This window comes from Myotis daubentonii, chromosome 7 (assembly GCF_963259705.1).
Source record: "Myotis daubentonii chromosome 7, mMyoDau2.1, whole genome shotgun sequence".
Classification (NCBI taxonomy): Eukaryota; Metazoa; Chordata; class Mammalia; order Chiroptera; family Vespertilionidae; genus Myotis; species Myotis daubentonii.
In genome coordinates this window covers 47,160,057-47,177,089 of record NC_081846.1, presented here as the reverse complement: position 1 = coordinate 47,177,089, position 17,033 = coordinate 47,160,057, and the positions used below count along the sequence as shown (strand labels likewise).

The 17,033-nt window shown below is 37.5% G+C and overlaps 1 protein-coding gene across 5 annotated transcripts in view; it reads right to left on the bottom strand.

Annotated features, from left to right (window-relative positions):
- TLK1 (tousled like kinase 1) overlaps positions 1-17,033 on the bottom strand; it is a 165,366-nt gene that overhangs the window by 50,577 nt on the left and 97,756 nt on the right. For 3 of the 5 annotated variants that reach the window (XM_059704134.1, XM_059704132.1, XM_059704133.1), the window contains 6 exons: positions 12,406-12,501; positions 10,091-10,180; positions 8,993-9,085; positions 4,746-4,856; positions 4,495-4,631; positions 909-1,097 (listed from right to left, as the gene is read on the bottom strand). In XM_059704134.1, coding sequence (XP_059560117.1) covers positions 909-1,097; positions 4,495-4,631; positions 4,746-4,856; positions 8,993-9,085; positions 10,091-10,180; positions 12,406-12,501 — 716 coding nt within the window. Of the gene's footprint in view, positions 1-908; positions 1,098-4,494; positions 4,632-4,745; positions 4,857-8,992; positions 9,086-10,090; positions 10,181-12,405; positions 12,502-14,684; positions 14,732-17,033 lie in introns of all 5 variants that reach the window. The other 2 variants (XM_059704130.1, XM_059704131.1) reach the window with 1 other exon arrangement.

Below are 17,033 nucleotides of genomic sequence, written 5' to 3'. Positions count from 1 at the left end.
GTGTTCTCTGTGGGACCAGAGCATGATCTATATTGTTTTATTATATTCTTCTGTATCTCCCAAATTATCCTACCTAATAATATGCAAATTAACTACCACTCCATCACAAAGATGGCGGCGCCCAGTCCTCTCAGCCCTGCTGGAGTCCCCCAGTCCCAGGGGGGCGGCCGCTGAGAGCGGGCAGCGTGAATGGCCTGGTGGAATGCTTGCTTCGTCACCGTGGCGACGAGGCAAGTGTTCCACTCCAGCTGCGGAGGGCCTCTGGGCAGTGGGCATGGAGCGGCGGGGGGGAGGGGAAAATGCTGAGGCAAGGGTTCCGCGCCCAGCTGCAGATGGGCCTCTGGGCCACGGAGAGCCTTTGGGCAGCGGGTGCGGAGCGGCCAGGCCCGCAGAGCTACTGGTGCATGGATTTGTGCACAGAGCTACTAGTCTATGATAATCATGTAACTATTTTTTAAAAATGTCTTTGTCCCTTGAATTATAAAGAGTAATTCAGCATTAAAGCCAAAAATTTAGAAAACAAAGAAAAGCAAAAGGAGAAAACCAGTACCTATAATCTATTAATGTACTGCTTCCATAGGTTGAGAAAATGTATGGCAGCTATATATTATTTTAAGTTAACAATCTGTCAGAAAAAGGAACATTAATAACATGAGAGGGGATTCCAGTCTCTTAGCTACCTAAGTCTGCTTTTTAAAGAGGATTAATACATCTCCACTTACAAAAGTAAAATTCAGGTATTTGGGGCTTATAATTAATTTAAAAGTAAATTTTCAATACTGCCTTCCTTCTGGCCAAAATTATAATTACTACTTAAGTATTAGTTTAATTATAAATAACATCCATTACTAACATTCATGCTCACTGACTACAATTTTAAAAAAGGAAAATAAAAATGTGAGACTTACAGTTGCGGTAAATTTGGTCTAACAAAGGGATCATTTTCTGCGCCATTGACTGCTTTATTTTTCCTCTGTTTTGGTTCAGAGTTGGTAGAGGGTGCCTGAGAATTATTAGCTGTGGGAGGTTTGCGTTTGGCTAGAAGTTTCCTTTGCCTTTCAATATCTTCCCTTTGCTGATTCACCCATTCTTGTTGCCTGTATAAAAATAATTGTAAAAAAACATGAATGTTCCATTACTTTTCACAGTTAAAAAATGAAAATATATTAATAAACATAAAAGGTCTTAACACAGATTTGTACCTTTTGGTTCCTCCCTTGTGAACCAACTGGTACTTACCGCTCATCTGAAACACCCATTTCTAAATGGGGTATCCATCTGTTAAGCCCCTTAGACTAGGGAAAGATGTGCTGCTATATATATTCTCATGGTATCTACCTACTCCTTTCTAGCAAATATCATTTCTGTAGATACTTGGTCAGAATGGTCTGGTTGGACTACATCACTCCATGAGAAGACACTACATCTATTTTATATCCTACTAGAGGCCTGCTGCATGAATTCGTGCATGGGTGGGGTCCCCCGGCCTGGCTGGCAATTGGGGCCGATTGGGACTGCAGGAAGTTGGCCGGCCTGGGAGAGGGGCTGCAGGAGGTTGGCCAGCCTCGGGAGGTTGGCTGTGGGAGCACACTGACCACCAGGGGGCAGCTCCTGTGTTGAGCGTCTGCCACCTGGTGGTCAGTGCATGTCATAGCAATTGGTTGTTCGGTTGCTTAGGCTTTTTTTATATATACTAGAGGCCCAGTGCACCAGGCGGAGGGTCCCTCAGCCTGGCCTGCACCCTCTTGCAATGGGGGACCCCTTAGGGGGTGTCCAACTGCCGGTTTAGGCCCGAAAGCAGCAGTTAAACATCCCTCTCACAATCCGGGACTGATGGCTCCTAACCACTGTCCTGCCTGCCTGCCTGATCACCCCTAACCGCCTTGCCTGCCTGACCACCCCTAACCACCCGCCTCTGCCTGCCTGTCTGATCTCCCCTAACCGCTCGTCTGCCTGCCTGATGGCCCCTAACCGCTCGACTGCCTGCCTGATCGCCCCTAACTACTTGCCTACCTGCCTGATCGCCCCTAACTGCTTGCCTGCCTGCCTGATCGCCCCTAATTGCCTCTGCCCCCGCTGTGGTGGCTTTGTCAAGAAGGACGTCCAGAATGACATCCAGAAGGTCGTTCAGTTGTCTGGTCTAATTAGCATATTACGCTTTTATTATTATAGATAGATTGTATTCCTAGTGTCCAACATAGGGATTGGTACATACTGGGTATTCAAAAAATACAGAAATTAGCAAAATTAGGTTTTCAGAAGACAAATATAAACTTAAAAATATTATTTTCTAAATTTATCTCTTAAAAAACTCTGGGAATGGGCAAGTCATATTTTGGAAGGCAGCTATGCTCACCACTATACCACCAACGCAACCTGGCAAGTCATATTTTGAAAGAAAACACAAACTGACCTCAATTATAAGAAATTTAGAAAGAAGAAATTTTGATAATTTAAAGAAAGGAAACAGAAAAAAATTAGCATGGCTTTGAAAAAATGGGCAATTAATAAAACTACAAATTATTACTGCTATCCATTCAAGAATCTAAAGCATACTAATTCTAGAAACTAGTAGATATAATAAGATCTATGAAAATATAGGTTGGAGATTTTAACAATTTGACCAGAGCTTTTAAAAACTATCCCATCATATAATACCTTAAGCTTATTCCAATAGTAACCTTGTTCCCTTTGGGGTCACCTCACTATGCTAACAAAAAACTTTAAAACTATACATAGTAATGATACTTAGTTTTAGAACAAGTCAAATGTTTCAATTCCTTGTTCCCTCACCCACATCAAGCCAGAACTACCGAAGTTCTACTCTGCTGATGAAGAATAGGCTTTACAAGCATTTCCTTTTCCAGTGGTCCTAGCCAGATAGCAATAAAATATAGTAGGAATAAAAGAATCAAGAATCACCTAGGTCAAGCATGTCAAACTCACGGCCCATGGGCAGCATGTGGACCACAACGAGTATTTTTGCGGCCCAGCCAATATAATGAATGGTATGTAAGAAATGTTTTAATAGAAATTTCGTAACTTAATTTTTACAATATCCTGTTATACATAATTATTAATAACAAATTACAATGTTCACTAATGACTGATTACTATAATCGTGTTGCATTCATTTCCCTTATGCGCAGGCGCACCATTTCTCTCCACTAATACTAGCAGGGAATATTTTAGCAGCCAATTGCCACATCATTAGTCTTGGACTAACTTGTTTGGTGTGCCCAACAGGAAATATTTCGCTTTCGGAAAACAAGAAAAATAGGTTTATTTGTGTTACGCTTATTAATTTGTGCAGTTATTCAGTGTCTGCCAAGTTAATGTTCAAGAAAAAAATACTAATTTTTATTAAAATATTCTATTATTTTATGTTAACGATTATGCATTTATTTCAGCCCTTTGTATTCAGCATGTCTCTATCAAAATAAACCTACATTTCTATGAAAATTGAAGCTTTATTTTTTTTTTGTGGCTCACATACACTTAACCCTTGTTTATTTGGCCTGTGTTAGTTAGCCTTTGAGTTTGACATGCTTGACCTAGGTAGAAGAGCTGAGAAAACCTCAAGAGTAGCAAAGCCAGACTTTAATCCAGTTTTCAACTGAAAGCAGAATGAAATCATTTAAACTTATGGAAAGTCAAAAATTATTGGAATGAATAGATAGCTAATACCTGATTATTTAGGAATGACCATACAATGTAGAGCCTATTAATTTAATATTACTAAGTTTTATTTCTCTTCTCATTTTCCAAATACTGTGGGTTATATATAACTGATACACACTAATAAACAGATTGACATAAAGTATGTATATGTGTCCTGGTCGGTAGCTCAGTTGATTACAATGTCATCCCCAATATGCCAAGGTTGCAGGCTCAAACCCTAGTCAGGGCACATACAAGAATCAACCAATTGCCCGGCTGGTGTGGCTGAGTAGTTGAGCAGGTGATTCCATGTGAGGGCATATGCCCAGGTTGTGGGCTCCATCCTCTGGAGGCAGATCAAAGATTCTCTCTGATCACTGATGTTTCTCTCTCTCTCTCCCTCTCCCTTCTTCTCTGAAATTAATAAAAACATATTTAAAAGAGAAAAAAAACTAAGCAGAACAATCCCATATATAGATATAAATCTTCCAATAAAAATTAAATTTTCAACAATTTTACTTCTAAATCATCAATAAAGATAGGTCAGTTTGTATTTCGAAAAGTCATATTTAGAATAATACACCATATTAGATGAATTATATATAGATGAGTGCTACATACATCATAATACATCATATATAGATGAATGTTAACTAGTCAAGAAGTCTGCTAAGCTAAATTTATTTTTGTTTCATGTTCCTTTCAAATGTACTAAATTTATGATCTCAAAGAGTAGTAAGAATAGATGTAGAACAAAATTCCAAATCTATAATCGTTGACAGGGCTGAAAACCCAAAGGAATACTAAATTTTTTAAAAGGTAAGAATGACTAACTTCACAAGATTCTGAAATGCAAAACCATCTGTCCATTGTTCAGTAAATGAAGCACCATGTCTAACTGTTGTGAAGTGTCCTAGGCGTAATCTGTCTTGCATACTCTTCTCCCGGCTTGACAGTTTTTCTTGGTTACTCTGAAAAAAGGAGGAAAAATCATTGCTCAATGATACTCGTTTAAATTTTAAAAGCATACAAGACAAAGGAGGCTAGTTAAAAGGAAGGGAAATTTTATCAAAGTTTTAACTTACCTTTTCAATAAGCAATTTCTTGCTCATTGATATGCACTTATTTAATCGTTCTTTGTATTTTTCAAGTAATTTTTGTTGTTCATCTATTTGCCGTCTGAGATCACAGTTAGCCTATAAGAATAAGTAAAAAAATGGAAAAGATCTATAATTTGTATTTATGAGATACTTTGGAGTATTTTTAACGTTTTGAATAAATTACAGAAAGAAAAAGGATTAGTAATATTGCATATTTGAATATGATAATAAAAATTTTTGAAAAACACCTGCTTACCATGGGGTAGTACTATTAAATGCTGCTTGATTGTGTAGTGGAAAGTACATGGAATTTGTATCCACACTCCATGGGTTCAAATACACTCTTAAGTTATCTGAATCTTAGTTCAGTTGTCTTATTTTTAAAATAGGGGCAATGCCATCTACATAACTAAGTTAAAAATAATTAAAATATAGTATATAAAGTATCTAACACTTAAAAATGATTCTTTTCCAACTTATGTAATTAATAAACAATTTTCTCCATTCAATTTGTGAATGACACTGTAGATGCCTATCCAATAGCTAAACATTCCCACCACCTTTCTTGACAAAAATTATACCAATTTTGTTGACTTTGTAGGTAGTCACATGTTCAGGGAAGGGGCCTCTCTCTAAACTCTGGAGATGAGTCTGGTTAGTCTAGTCTAGTGACCAGAAAATAACCTGGAGGGCTTGTTAGAACATAGATTATTGGGGCCCATCCCCAGAGTTTCTGAATCAGTAGACCTGAGGTAGGGTCTGAAAATTTATTTCTAATTAAGTTCCTCAGTAATGCTGATGTTTCTGATCTGGGGATCATACTTTGAGAATCATAGGTGTAGGTTAATCACGGTGAAAGGCAAAAGAAATGCCATATTAAATAAAAAATGCCGGCAGATAATAGCTACCATCCTAAAATTATATACCTAAAAAATGTTTTGTTTTGTTTTTTAAGAAAAAGGGTAAAATAAAGATACTTTCTGAGGAACATAAATGGAATTTGGCACCAACAACTCCTCATCGTTGCATAAGGAGCAACTCAAACAAAACCCCAACAAATTGTGTATGTAACTTGAAAAACTGATTTTATATTTCTCTGACTGCAAAGGGCCAAATATAGCCAAAAAGAAGAGGATATTTGTTCAACCACATATCAAAAAAACTATGGTAATTATGATAGCCAAAATGTATTTTCTCCGTCCTAAATAATGACAAGTCAATATTTTATTCTGGATTGGTATGTGCCTAGCTAAAAGATACATTTCCCAGTTTCCCTTATAGCTAAGGAATGGAATATCAAAGAAGGCTGTACACAGAATTGTTGCTTTCCCCCCCCCTGTTATTCCCTTTCTCTTCCTGTTTTCTGCTCAGGAACACAGATATCATAACTGTGACTCTGAATAAATATTTTGTGCCTCCATATGACCCTCAAGATAGAAAGCATACAGTAAGGATGAAAGGGCAGAAAAACTGAAGGAGTCAAAATCCCCTATGTCACTGTGGAGCCATCACAACCAGGCTGCCCACTTCTGTTCTTCTCTCAAAAAAGTGACACTGTATCTCATTTAATGTATTGTTTATGTTCTCTGTCACTAAGAGCCAAACACAACAAAAAAGATGTGAAACCAGCATTGGAACACACAAATAGAACACAGAACATAGCAGAGAACACAGAAATAGATCCACCTATATATGGAAACTGGATTATATAATGGAGCTGATCGTAAAGAGTGGACTTTTAATTAAATGGGCTGGACAACTGGTTATCTATATAGAAATAAATGAAAATGAAACCTTACTTCTTCACACCATACCCAAAAATGAATTCCAGTGATATTAACAACTTATATTAAAAAAACAAACTATAAAACATTTAAAATAAAATATAGGACATCTTTATAATCTTAAGGAAAATAATCTTTTGGTATACCTTTTCTAATAATTTAAAATAAAACATAATCTCTTAAAAATATACACTTAATCAGACAAAAATTTTAAATGCATCTAATCATCAGAAGATAGCATGAAGAAATGAACAGACAACTCACACATTTGCAGAAAAATCAATATGTGGGGTGGGCAAAAGTAGGTTTACAGTTGTTCTTTGAAAATAATTAATAAATAATACAATTATAAACCTTTTCTGTCCCATCTGTATATTGAGTGTCAGAACAAAAAACTGACATCCATTAAAAACAAAAACAAAAGACAACCTAATAAGATAATGAGCCAAACTATGATCAGTTATTTCCCAGAAGAAATACAAATAGTTAATAAATATTTTTAAAGATGCTCAAAAAATAGATAGGGAATACATATAATTAAAGATGCCTTATTACATTCATCAGATTGGTCAACAATTTAAAAATATTAAATCTGATTATAACAAGATTTGGCAAGGATAATGAGCAATGAGATTATTTCTTGCCCAGTACTAGTGGGATCCAACCACTTAAGAAAAACTTGACATTATAAAGCAGTTGAAGATGTGCATGCCCAGTACTTCTTAACATATACTATAGAGAAATCCTCCTATATTTGCCCTAGAAGACATGTACAAGAATGTTCTGAGTAGTTCATATTAGCAAAAAGTAGAAACTAAAATGTCCACCGAGAGCAGAAAAAATAAATTATGGTATCCTATATAATAAAAGCTGAATATGCAAATTGACCAAATGGCAGGATGATTAGTCACTATGATGTGCACTGACCACCAGGGGGCAGATGCTTAACGCAGGAGCTGCACCCAGCCCGCAGGCCCCAGGCCAGCCAAGGCGGGTGCCAGCGGGGCCTCTGATGGTGCTGCTGGTGGCCCCACAGATGGGCACTGATCGCTGGCCAGGCCTAGGAACCCTACCCGTGCATGATTTTCATGCACCGGGCCTTTAGTATTAATATAATGCCTCACTATATAGTAGCAGAATGAATAAACTATATGACAATCACACATATACTGTTTAGTGAAAACAAGCAGGGTAAAAGGGTACATATACTGCAATTTTGCTTATATAAAGTTCAAAAACAAACTGAAATAATGTTAAGAATGTCTAGATATCTATAATAATAAAAGCATAATATGCAACTAGACCGAATGGCCAAACAGTGGAACGACCAGCTGGATGACCACACTATGATACCCACTGGTGCCAGGCCAGCCAAAGCAGCTGCGATGCGATTGGTCAGGGCCCCCGCCACTGCCCCGCAGAAGGAGGCCCAGGCCACTGGCCCGTCGGGCAATCAGGGGAGACTCCATGATCGCCCCAGGCCACCTACCCGCAGGCTGTAGCGGGTGGGCAGGCGCTGCAGTGGGTGCGCAGGGCCTCCCTCTGCGGGGTGATCAATTGCAGGGCTCCCAGAGTGTGAGAGGGTGCAGGCTGAGCTGAGAGACACCCCCGACATCCCCAATTGCACGAATGTCGTGCACCGGGCCTCTAGTATGAAATAAAACCACAAAGAAATGCAAAGGCATAATAAATACAAAACTCAGAATAGTGGTTGATGGTAAAGGGATGTGACAGGATCAGGAAAGGCACACGATCATTCAAAGGTATTGATCACTATGGTAGAATCATGGATATTGATTTTATTGAGTTTCTACACCAGTGGTTCTCAAAGCTTGCTTAAATTAGACTCATCCGGAGGAGCTTTTAATAAAACTACCAATGCACAAACCCTACATCACATCAATTTAATCAGAACCCCTCATGGTAGAGTTCTGGCATGAGTACTTTTATAAAGTACCTAGGCACCTTACTTTTCTTCATCCAGTGATTTTACTGAGCAGCAATAGGCGAGACCACTGCTTTATACTTCACTCACATTATAAGTACACTTTTTGATGTGTCTTTCTATAAAGTTTCCATTAAAAATCTTGCAGGATGGTAGCAATTATTTCATCATGTATAATAGCAAATGTCAGATTTGTAACAAAATCAATTAACTTTAAAACTAACATGAAATGGATATCTCTGTCTTATGGTAGTTGATTAAATTTTATTAACTTCCTTCTATTTCTTCAACTGTTTCTCAATTCACATTTGAAAGAACGAATAAAATAATTTTCACTTTAAAGTTGACATTTTCAATGAAGTACTTATACAACCAGAAAAGGCTTCTCCCTTACCCCTAGCTATGAATTTTTTTTATAATACCAAGTATTTTCTCAACAGCTTTACTACTGCCAAACAATCAGACCCCCAGCTCCCTCCCCCCATCCATAACTTACTACTTACCCTGAGCAAGTCATCTATACGACCTTCCTTCTTTTCCAGGTCCTGGTTTTTATTACTTTCTAATGCTGCTAATTTCAGCATTGTGAGATCAGTCTAAATGAAAGAAAGCTATTTTATTATCTCCATTATATATATCATTGCATGTAAACATTAGATTTTATTGATTCTAAAAAGCAAAGAAAATATTTGATTTTATGTGTGTACGTAAAGGGTATCCCAAAAAGTCTGAGTGCAGTTTTAAGTTTTAGTCAGAAGTACAAGTGCTACAAACTTACAAAGAAACATCTAAAGATTAATTATTTAAAAGTTTAGAATATTGATATATTCATCATTAAAATTCAATATAACCACTGCTTTATGCTATCAACTCTGAATTTTGAACATGGCAAAAACTTTCATGAGCTGTTCACTGACTAAAAGCAATGTACTTACCATCCTAGCATAGAGAGAATCCAAAAAGAAGTTTTGATGCAGTTTAGACATCACCTAACAGAAAAAGTCTCATGGCAATAAATCGGGCCGCTGGGGAGGTCAAGCTCAACTCTCCCGACCCTTGGTCTGAGACAGTGTCATACAGAAACTGCCATATGTAAAAAGTTTAAGTGAAAAACTTAGTACCCAAAATTAATAAAACTAAGTAAGGGTAAAAGATATCCAATTAACTCAATTTTCAAATGATTTTTCTAAGTATGCAGCATACATGAATATACATAAATATAGACACCCAAAATGAATGGCTTAGACGTCCATTCATAATAAATATAACAGCTTCATGAAGACACTGATAACTTGTATGTTAAGTTAAAAAAAAAAATCAGTAAACAGAATTTGACATATCATGATGGTTCTGTTTATTTAATTTGTTTAAAACATCCATATATTTAACCAGTGTGTAATAAAGGACAAAATGACAGTAAATTGGTTATTTCAATTTCTTATCCCTTATAAATTGTCTTTTTGGTTAGTAATAAGCTTTCTTGATGTATAATTTTACTTTATGACTATGTACAAAACAAAGAGAAGACATATGAGTTGTTTGTACAAAATTGGTCACTTGTTTCTTAGAAATCATACCAATAAATTTCAGTAACTATTTACCTGAGTAATTTTAAAGGATAACTGCTTTGGTTGTACAATAGAGTGGTCCCCAAAAGCTACTGCAATAGGAGAAGGGCTATTAGGTCGAACCTTAAAAAAAAATTAAAATTTTACATTAGCAAGAAAAAAAAATAGGTTTCTGTTTAGCAACAACTACTTAACACCCCCCCCCCTTTAAATCCTCACCTGAGATATGTTTATTGATTTTAGAGAGAGAGAGAGAGAGAGAGAGAGAGGAAAAAAGAGAGAGAAACATCAATCAGTTGACTGATCGGAGATGGAATCCACTACTTAGGTATGTGCCCTGACCAGGAATCGAACCCGCAACCTTTTGATGTATGGGACGATGCTCCAACCAACTGAGCCATCCAGTACAGGGCAACATTTCTTAAGTTTTTGTTAGGATAATAAATTTAATTAAAAAATTAAATTTAAAACTTTTAATCACCCTTTAGTCAATAAGCATTTATTGAGTACCTCCCTCACATAAGGCCCAGTGAAAGATAACTATATATTCCCTGCCCTCAAGTTTACATTCTTGTGCCATAAAGGAAACTGTAATGCTTTTAATCAGTTAAATAAAACAAGGCTAATACATCATGTTAAAACAGAAATGCTAAAAACATTATTATGTTTTAAAAGTAAAACTGAAAAAAGATCTTAATACAGAACTCTTAGTATTAGGGACAATAATGCATGCTAAAGTATACTATAAGATCAATTTACTGATGAGTTTTGTGGCTTATCTAGTCAATAGTTTTAAAACACATTCATTGGAAGATTATATTACTATATCAATACTAACAACACAACTCTTAGTTATTATTGAGTATTATGCTTTACTTTGTATATGGCAATATGATGTGCCCCAAGGTACAATGATTAAGGAACAACTCAGTATATGTCTACAGGCAAGGAGCAGTAGGGCACACTGGAAGTACAATCAAGGTACTTAAATAAATAAGAGATACTCTGATTTTCAAAAATCTTTAATTCATGCCGAAACCGGTTTGGCTCAGTGGACAGGGCGTTGGCCTGCGGACTGAGGGGTCCCGGGTTCGGTTCCGGTCAAGGGCATGTACCTGGGTTGCGGGCACATCCCCGGTGGGAGGTGTGCAGGAGGCAGCTGATCCATGTTTCTCTCTCATCGATGCTTTGAACTCTCTATCTCTCTCCCTTCCTCTCTGTAGAAAATCAATAAAATATATTTAAAAAAAAATCTTTAATTCATTTTTAAATTACTGAAAGCCAATATAGTTTTTTGGTTAGCCACTGAATTTTCACATAATGAAAGTAAAGAAAAAATGAAATCTGATGTATAAAACAATGTAGATAGAAGAACTAGGTCTTAAAATATTAGGAAAAAAACAAAGTGATTAATTTTCAGGTCCAATACTGAACTCAGGTCCTATACTGAATTAAATAATCCAAGGCTGATGGTTACCTATCTTTTTCTTAAAGATACCCACAAAGGAATTATGCAATCATTTCAGTGGTTGAGAAATTTAATTCATAAGTAAGTTAAAAGTTAGAAATGAGTTACTTGATATGGACTGATTTTATAAGAGTATTCACAGACTCAACAGCCTTCTTTTATTGAAACATTACTTTTGGGATATATTTAGTTCAGAAAAACTTTAACTTATAAGAATCTCACTTTCAGAAGTAAAGTTCTAATAACATGAGATCACTAAAAAGGACTCAATTCACCTCACAGAATGATTTTTAAAAAGAAAAACAATATATAGAGAAATTCTCAATAAAGACAATCTATATATATAAAAGGCTAAGCGACCGTCTGACCATCCAGTACATATGGCGTGCACTGACCATGAGGGGGCAGACGTTCAACACAGGAGCTGCCGAGCTGCTGTGAGTTGGCAGTGGCAGTTCTTGGGTGATGCACCCTAGAACCAGAGAGAAGGGATCCCAAGTCCTCATGGGGCCATGTGATTCCACCTTTGGCCGTGGGTTACTGGGGCACTGTTGGCCATAAATCTGGTTTACTGCCGAGCTACAGTGACTTGGCACCATTGGTTCTCAGATGACGCACTCCGGAACCAGAGAGGAAGGAGCCCAATTCCTCGCGGGGCCACGTGATTCCACCTTCAGCCGTGGGTTATGTTGTTGCTCGGGCACTGTTGGCCCCAAATATAGATTACTGCCAAGCTGCAGTGATTTGGCAGCAGTGGTTCTTGGGTTAATTAATTTCCTTTCAATGTGCAAGAATCCGTGCACCAAGCCACTAGTAAATTATAAAAGTTACTCAGTATACATAACTTCCCAGACATAAGACTATGCATGTAAACACTTACAGAAGAGGAAGGAGTGGAATGTGAGTGTGAATTCTGAGGAGAACGGATTGCAGGAGGTATGCCTCTTACTGGACTTGAGCCATTCCCACCTTGGTACTGAGCAAAAAAGGAAACATCACTATTAAAACAGGTTTAGATAAATGTTATTTTGAACATAGCGTCAAGAATTTAAATATATTTTATTTACATCAAACAGTCATTTAAATAGGTCAAGAAAAAGCAAAACTAATATTCACAGCTAAGTCCTAAAAGACTAAAGAGAGAATAATGATCATAAGAACATCACAAGACTATGTCTTGTACAGACCCTTATTTTTTGAACATTCTGACTATATATAACTTGTTGTTGTGGCAGACTCAAAGACAAATTCCTCCAAAATAATAAACATATCTTATTTTCCTTCAAATTTTAGCACAAAACTGGTCTAAGACTCAACCATAACTTTAGAGTTGTAGTGATACCGCTGACACAATGATGTTATAACATTGTAAATGTTTGTTGAACCAGTATAATCCCTAATCCCCAAAAATGTTAACATGTTTACATGTAGATGTTAGTGAACATAACCATCTTAAAACAGAATTATCATGCTCACGATCTGTTAAATATCTGAATGTGCGTAGCACTATAAAAAAGAATTCTACAGACCAAGTCCCTTCCTTTTAACAGTACAAAATCTAACAAAAATAGATCCTTTCTTACACTCTTGACATGTATTACAGTGCATGACTTAGCTACACAGGAAGGGAAGCTGCCTTTCTCATTTCTCATATTTCTGTATCAAGAATGGGAGGAGAAAATTTGTTGTTACTGGCTTCCTCTCAGGGTATTCAGCATGAGCAGGAGAGATGGGGACTTCGTAGTGTGTTCATTAAACAACTTCCTGCAACGTAGGGACTTTGTGTATTCTATTTCAATCTATAATACCCAGCACATAGTAGGCGTTCAAGAGACTTGAAATTTTATTTGAATTGATCCCACCTTTGGCAAAGATTCTTAATGATATTAACAGCGAGGGACTAAAGAGCATTAGGTATCTTGTGATCAACTACAGTTTTACCTTAGATTCTGTAAACCAAAAAAAAACAGTGGAAGGTAGAAAGAAAAAATGTTTTTAATGCTACACTTTCCCTAACCAGCAAATTCTGTTCTCATTCTCAAGTAAATATATTTTTCAGCTGAATAGATAATGTTTGTTGTTTTAATAATCATTGTTTTATAATGTGAAACTGGTAGCCAAAGGTGTTTCTGTGTAGAAGCAAGGAAACATTGCAGGATTGAGTAAGAATCTAAATCTACCACTGCTTATTATTTTCAGGGACTCTTAGACTGACATTATTTAATCTCCATCCACAGGGCTCAAATGGTGCTGTGGTGTAGTAAATCCTGTATTGACAACAGAAAGAATTCTGAACTGGAGGATGTTAGACGTTAAGTTCTAAACACTCTTCCCTTTAGAATTTGTCATTAGGTAGGCTACTTTACATTTCTGGTCCTCAGTTTCCTCATTTGTAAATACCTATTTCGCAGATTTCTCAAGTTGTTATAAGCAAACATGTGAGAAAATACTTTGAAAATTATGATGTGCCATCCCAATATAGAAGTAAATTTTAATGTTCCTAGAAAGACAGGACATCACATAGACCAGTGGTTCTCAACCTTCCTAATGCGACGACCCTTTAATACAGTTCCTCATGTTGTGGTGACCCCCAACCATAAAATTATTTTCGTTGCTACTTCATAACTGTAATTTTGCTACTGTTATGAATCGTAATGTAAATATCTGATATGCAGGATGTATTTTCATTGTTACAAATTGAACATAATTAAAGCATAGTGATTAATCACAAAAACAATATGTAATTATATATGTGTTTTCCAATGGTCTTAGGCGACCCCTGTGAAAGGGTCATTCGACCCCCAAAGGGGTCGCGACCCACAGGTTGAGAACCGCTGACATAGACTGAAGCTTTGCTCTAATCAAACAGATAAACAAGAGTTGGCCTTGTGCTTCAAAGAAATTATCTTAGCCCATACCAGACTTATATGAAGAACTAGAAGAGATGAACCAAAGAATTTATATACTTATACAGACACAGGTGATAGGGAGATGAAGACATTGAGGGGGGGGGTGGTGGGGAGGAGTAGGGGCTGGAAGGAGGAGACTGAAGGGGGAGAAAATGAGAGACATCTGTAATTCTATCAACAATAAAAAAGTATATATTTAAAAAACAAACAAACAAAAAAACCCACTAGAGATGTTCCTCAATGAACTTACTTCAAAATAGTCGCTAATTTTGTGGCCACGTCCCCCAATACTTTTTCCTAAAATATAAAAGTAAAAAATTTTGTAGATTTAATTAAGTCATTAATATTACTTAATGTCACCTAATTTCATTAAAGCAAATCAATGATTTTTTTTTAAAAGCTAAAAGGCAGCTGTATAATTGAAAAACCTATAAATAAAAAATAAAAAAAATTTGGTTAACACAAACCACAACAAACTGGCAATAACATGCTTTAATATGAATGCTATTTCTAAAAATGTTTTCATTCTCTAAAAACTATTTCCAAATTTACAGGCTGTTTTTTAATAAACTAGATTTTAAATATTGTACCTTATATGACCACATTATCGATACAGTGATCCAAATAATTATAAGATCACAATTCTTTTTTTTTTTTAATTAAATCTTTATTGTTCAGATTATTACATTTGTTCCTTTTTTTTCCCCCCCATAACTCCCCTCCTCCCAGTTCCTGCCCCACCCTCCGCCCTCACTCCCCACCCACTGTCCTCATCCATAGGTGCACTATTTTTGTCCAGTCTCTTCCCACATCTCCCACACCCCTTTCCCCCCCAAGAATAGTCAGTCCATTCCCTTTCTATGTCCCTGATTCTATTATAATCAACAGTTCATTCTGTTCATCAGATTATTTATTCACTTGATTCTTAGATTCACTTGTTGATAGATGCATATTTGTTGTTCATAATTTGTATCTTTACCTTTTTCTTCCTCTTCCTCTTCTTAAAGGATACCTTTCAGCATTTCATATAATCCTGGTTTGGTGGTGATGAACTCCTTTAGCTTTTCCTTATCTGTGAAGCTCTTTATCTGACCTTCAATTCTGAATGATAGCTTTGCTGGATAAAGTAATCTTGGTTGTAGGTTCTTGGTATTCATCACTTTGAATATTTCTTGCCATTCCCTTCTGGCCTGCAAAGTTTCTGTTGAGAAATCAGCTGACAGTCGTATGGGTATTCCCTTGTAGGTAACTGAGTTTCTTTCTCTTGCTGTTTTTAAGATTCTCTCTTTATCTTTTGCTCTTGGCATTTTAATGATGATGTGTCTTGGTGTGGTCCTCTTTGGATTCCTTTTGTTTGGGGTTCTCCGCGCTTCTTGGACCTGTAAGTCCATTTCTTTCACCAGGTGGGGGAAGTTTTCTGTCATTATTTCTTCAAATAGGTTTTCAATATCTTGCTCTCTCTCATCTTCTGGCACCCCTATAATTCTGATGTTGGTACGCTTGAAGCTGTCCCAGAGGCTCCTTACACTATCCTCGCATTTTTGGATTCTTTTTTTTATTTTGCTTTTCTGGTTGGATGTTTTTTGCTTCCTCGCATTTCAAATCATTGACTTGATTCTTGCGCTCCTCTGGTCTGCTGTCGGGCGTCTGTATAATATTCGTTATTTCAGTCCGTGTATGCTTAATTTCTAGTTGGTTCCCCAATATAAGATCGAGGGTCTTATTAGTTTTCGTGTAGAGCTCATTAAGTTTATCGGCAGCTTCTAAACAGTTCTTGAGAGACCTTAAAAGTGTGGTTCTGAACTCTATTTCTTCCATTGACAATTTTGTCCTGTTTCTTTGTCTCCGCATTTTGTTATGCTTCCTTGGTGCACCCCCTAGTGGTCTTTGTTCGCAGTCTTATAGATAAATCTTGATTGTTGTAGCTAATTCCAGGGAGGGTTTGACCTCCAGGCCAAGTGGCTATGAGAATCAGCTGTGTCAGTAGTGAGAGAACTTCTGTCCTCTAGGGAGGTGCTAATCTAGCCTTTGCCTGAGGCTATCCGGCAAATGCCTCTGTGCAGGGCTTGGGCGGGGCGGGTCAAACAGGATCAACAGGGTGGGCCGGAGAGAGCAGTTATAGCGGCTCTCAGTCCTGTCCCCAGGGGCTCTGCCTCTCTGAGTCCCAGCACCCGCTGCAAAGCTCGGAGAGAAAGCTGCACTCGCTCTGACCGAAGCCAGACAGTCCCGCTTCTCCCGTTTGAGTCTGGGTCCCTAAAGACTCGCCCGGATCTGGTGCTCATAGTCTGCGACTCCCTCCCGATTGAAAACGCCAACCGCGCCCTCCGCCGCCAGCCCGCTCCGTGCACTCCGCACCTCAGAATTTGACTTCAGCACTGCGCCTCCTCTGAGTGTCCGTGTGCGTTTCTCTTTCCTCCTAGTTGTAGGACTTCCACTCAGCCAGCGTTCCTGTGGTTCTGGGTGATGTCCCTTCCGTTTTTTGGTTTCACTTTTGAGGTAGTTGTTCAAAGCAGCAAACTCCGGCGTTAACCTATGCCGCCATCTTGGTTCTCCCAGATCACAATTCTTTAATTAAAAGTTTTGCTCTAAAATGAACTCA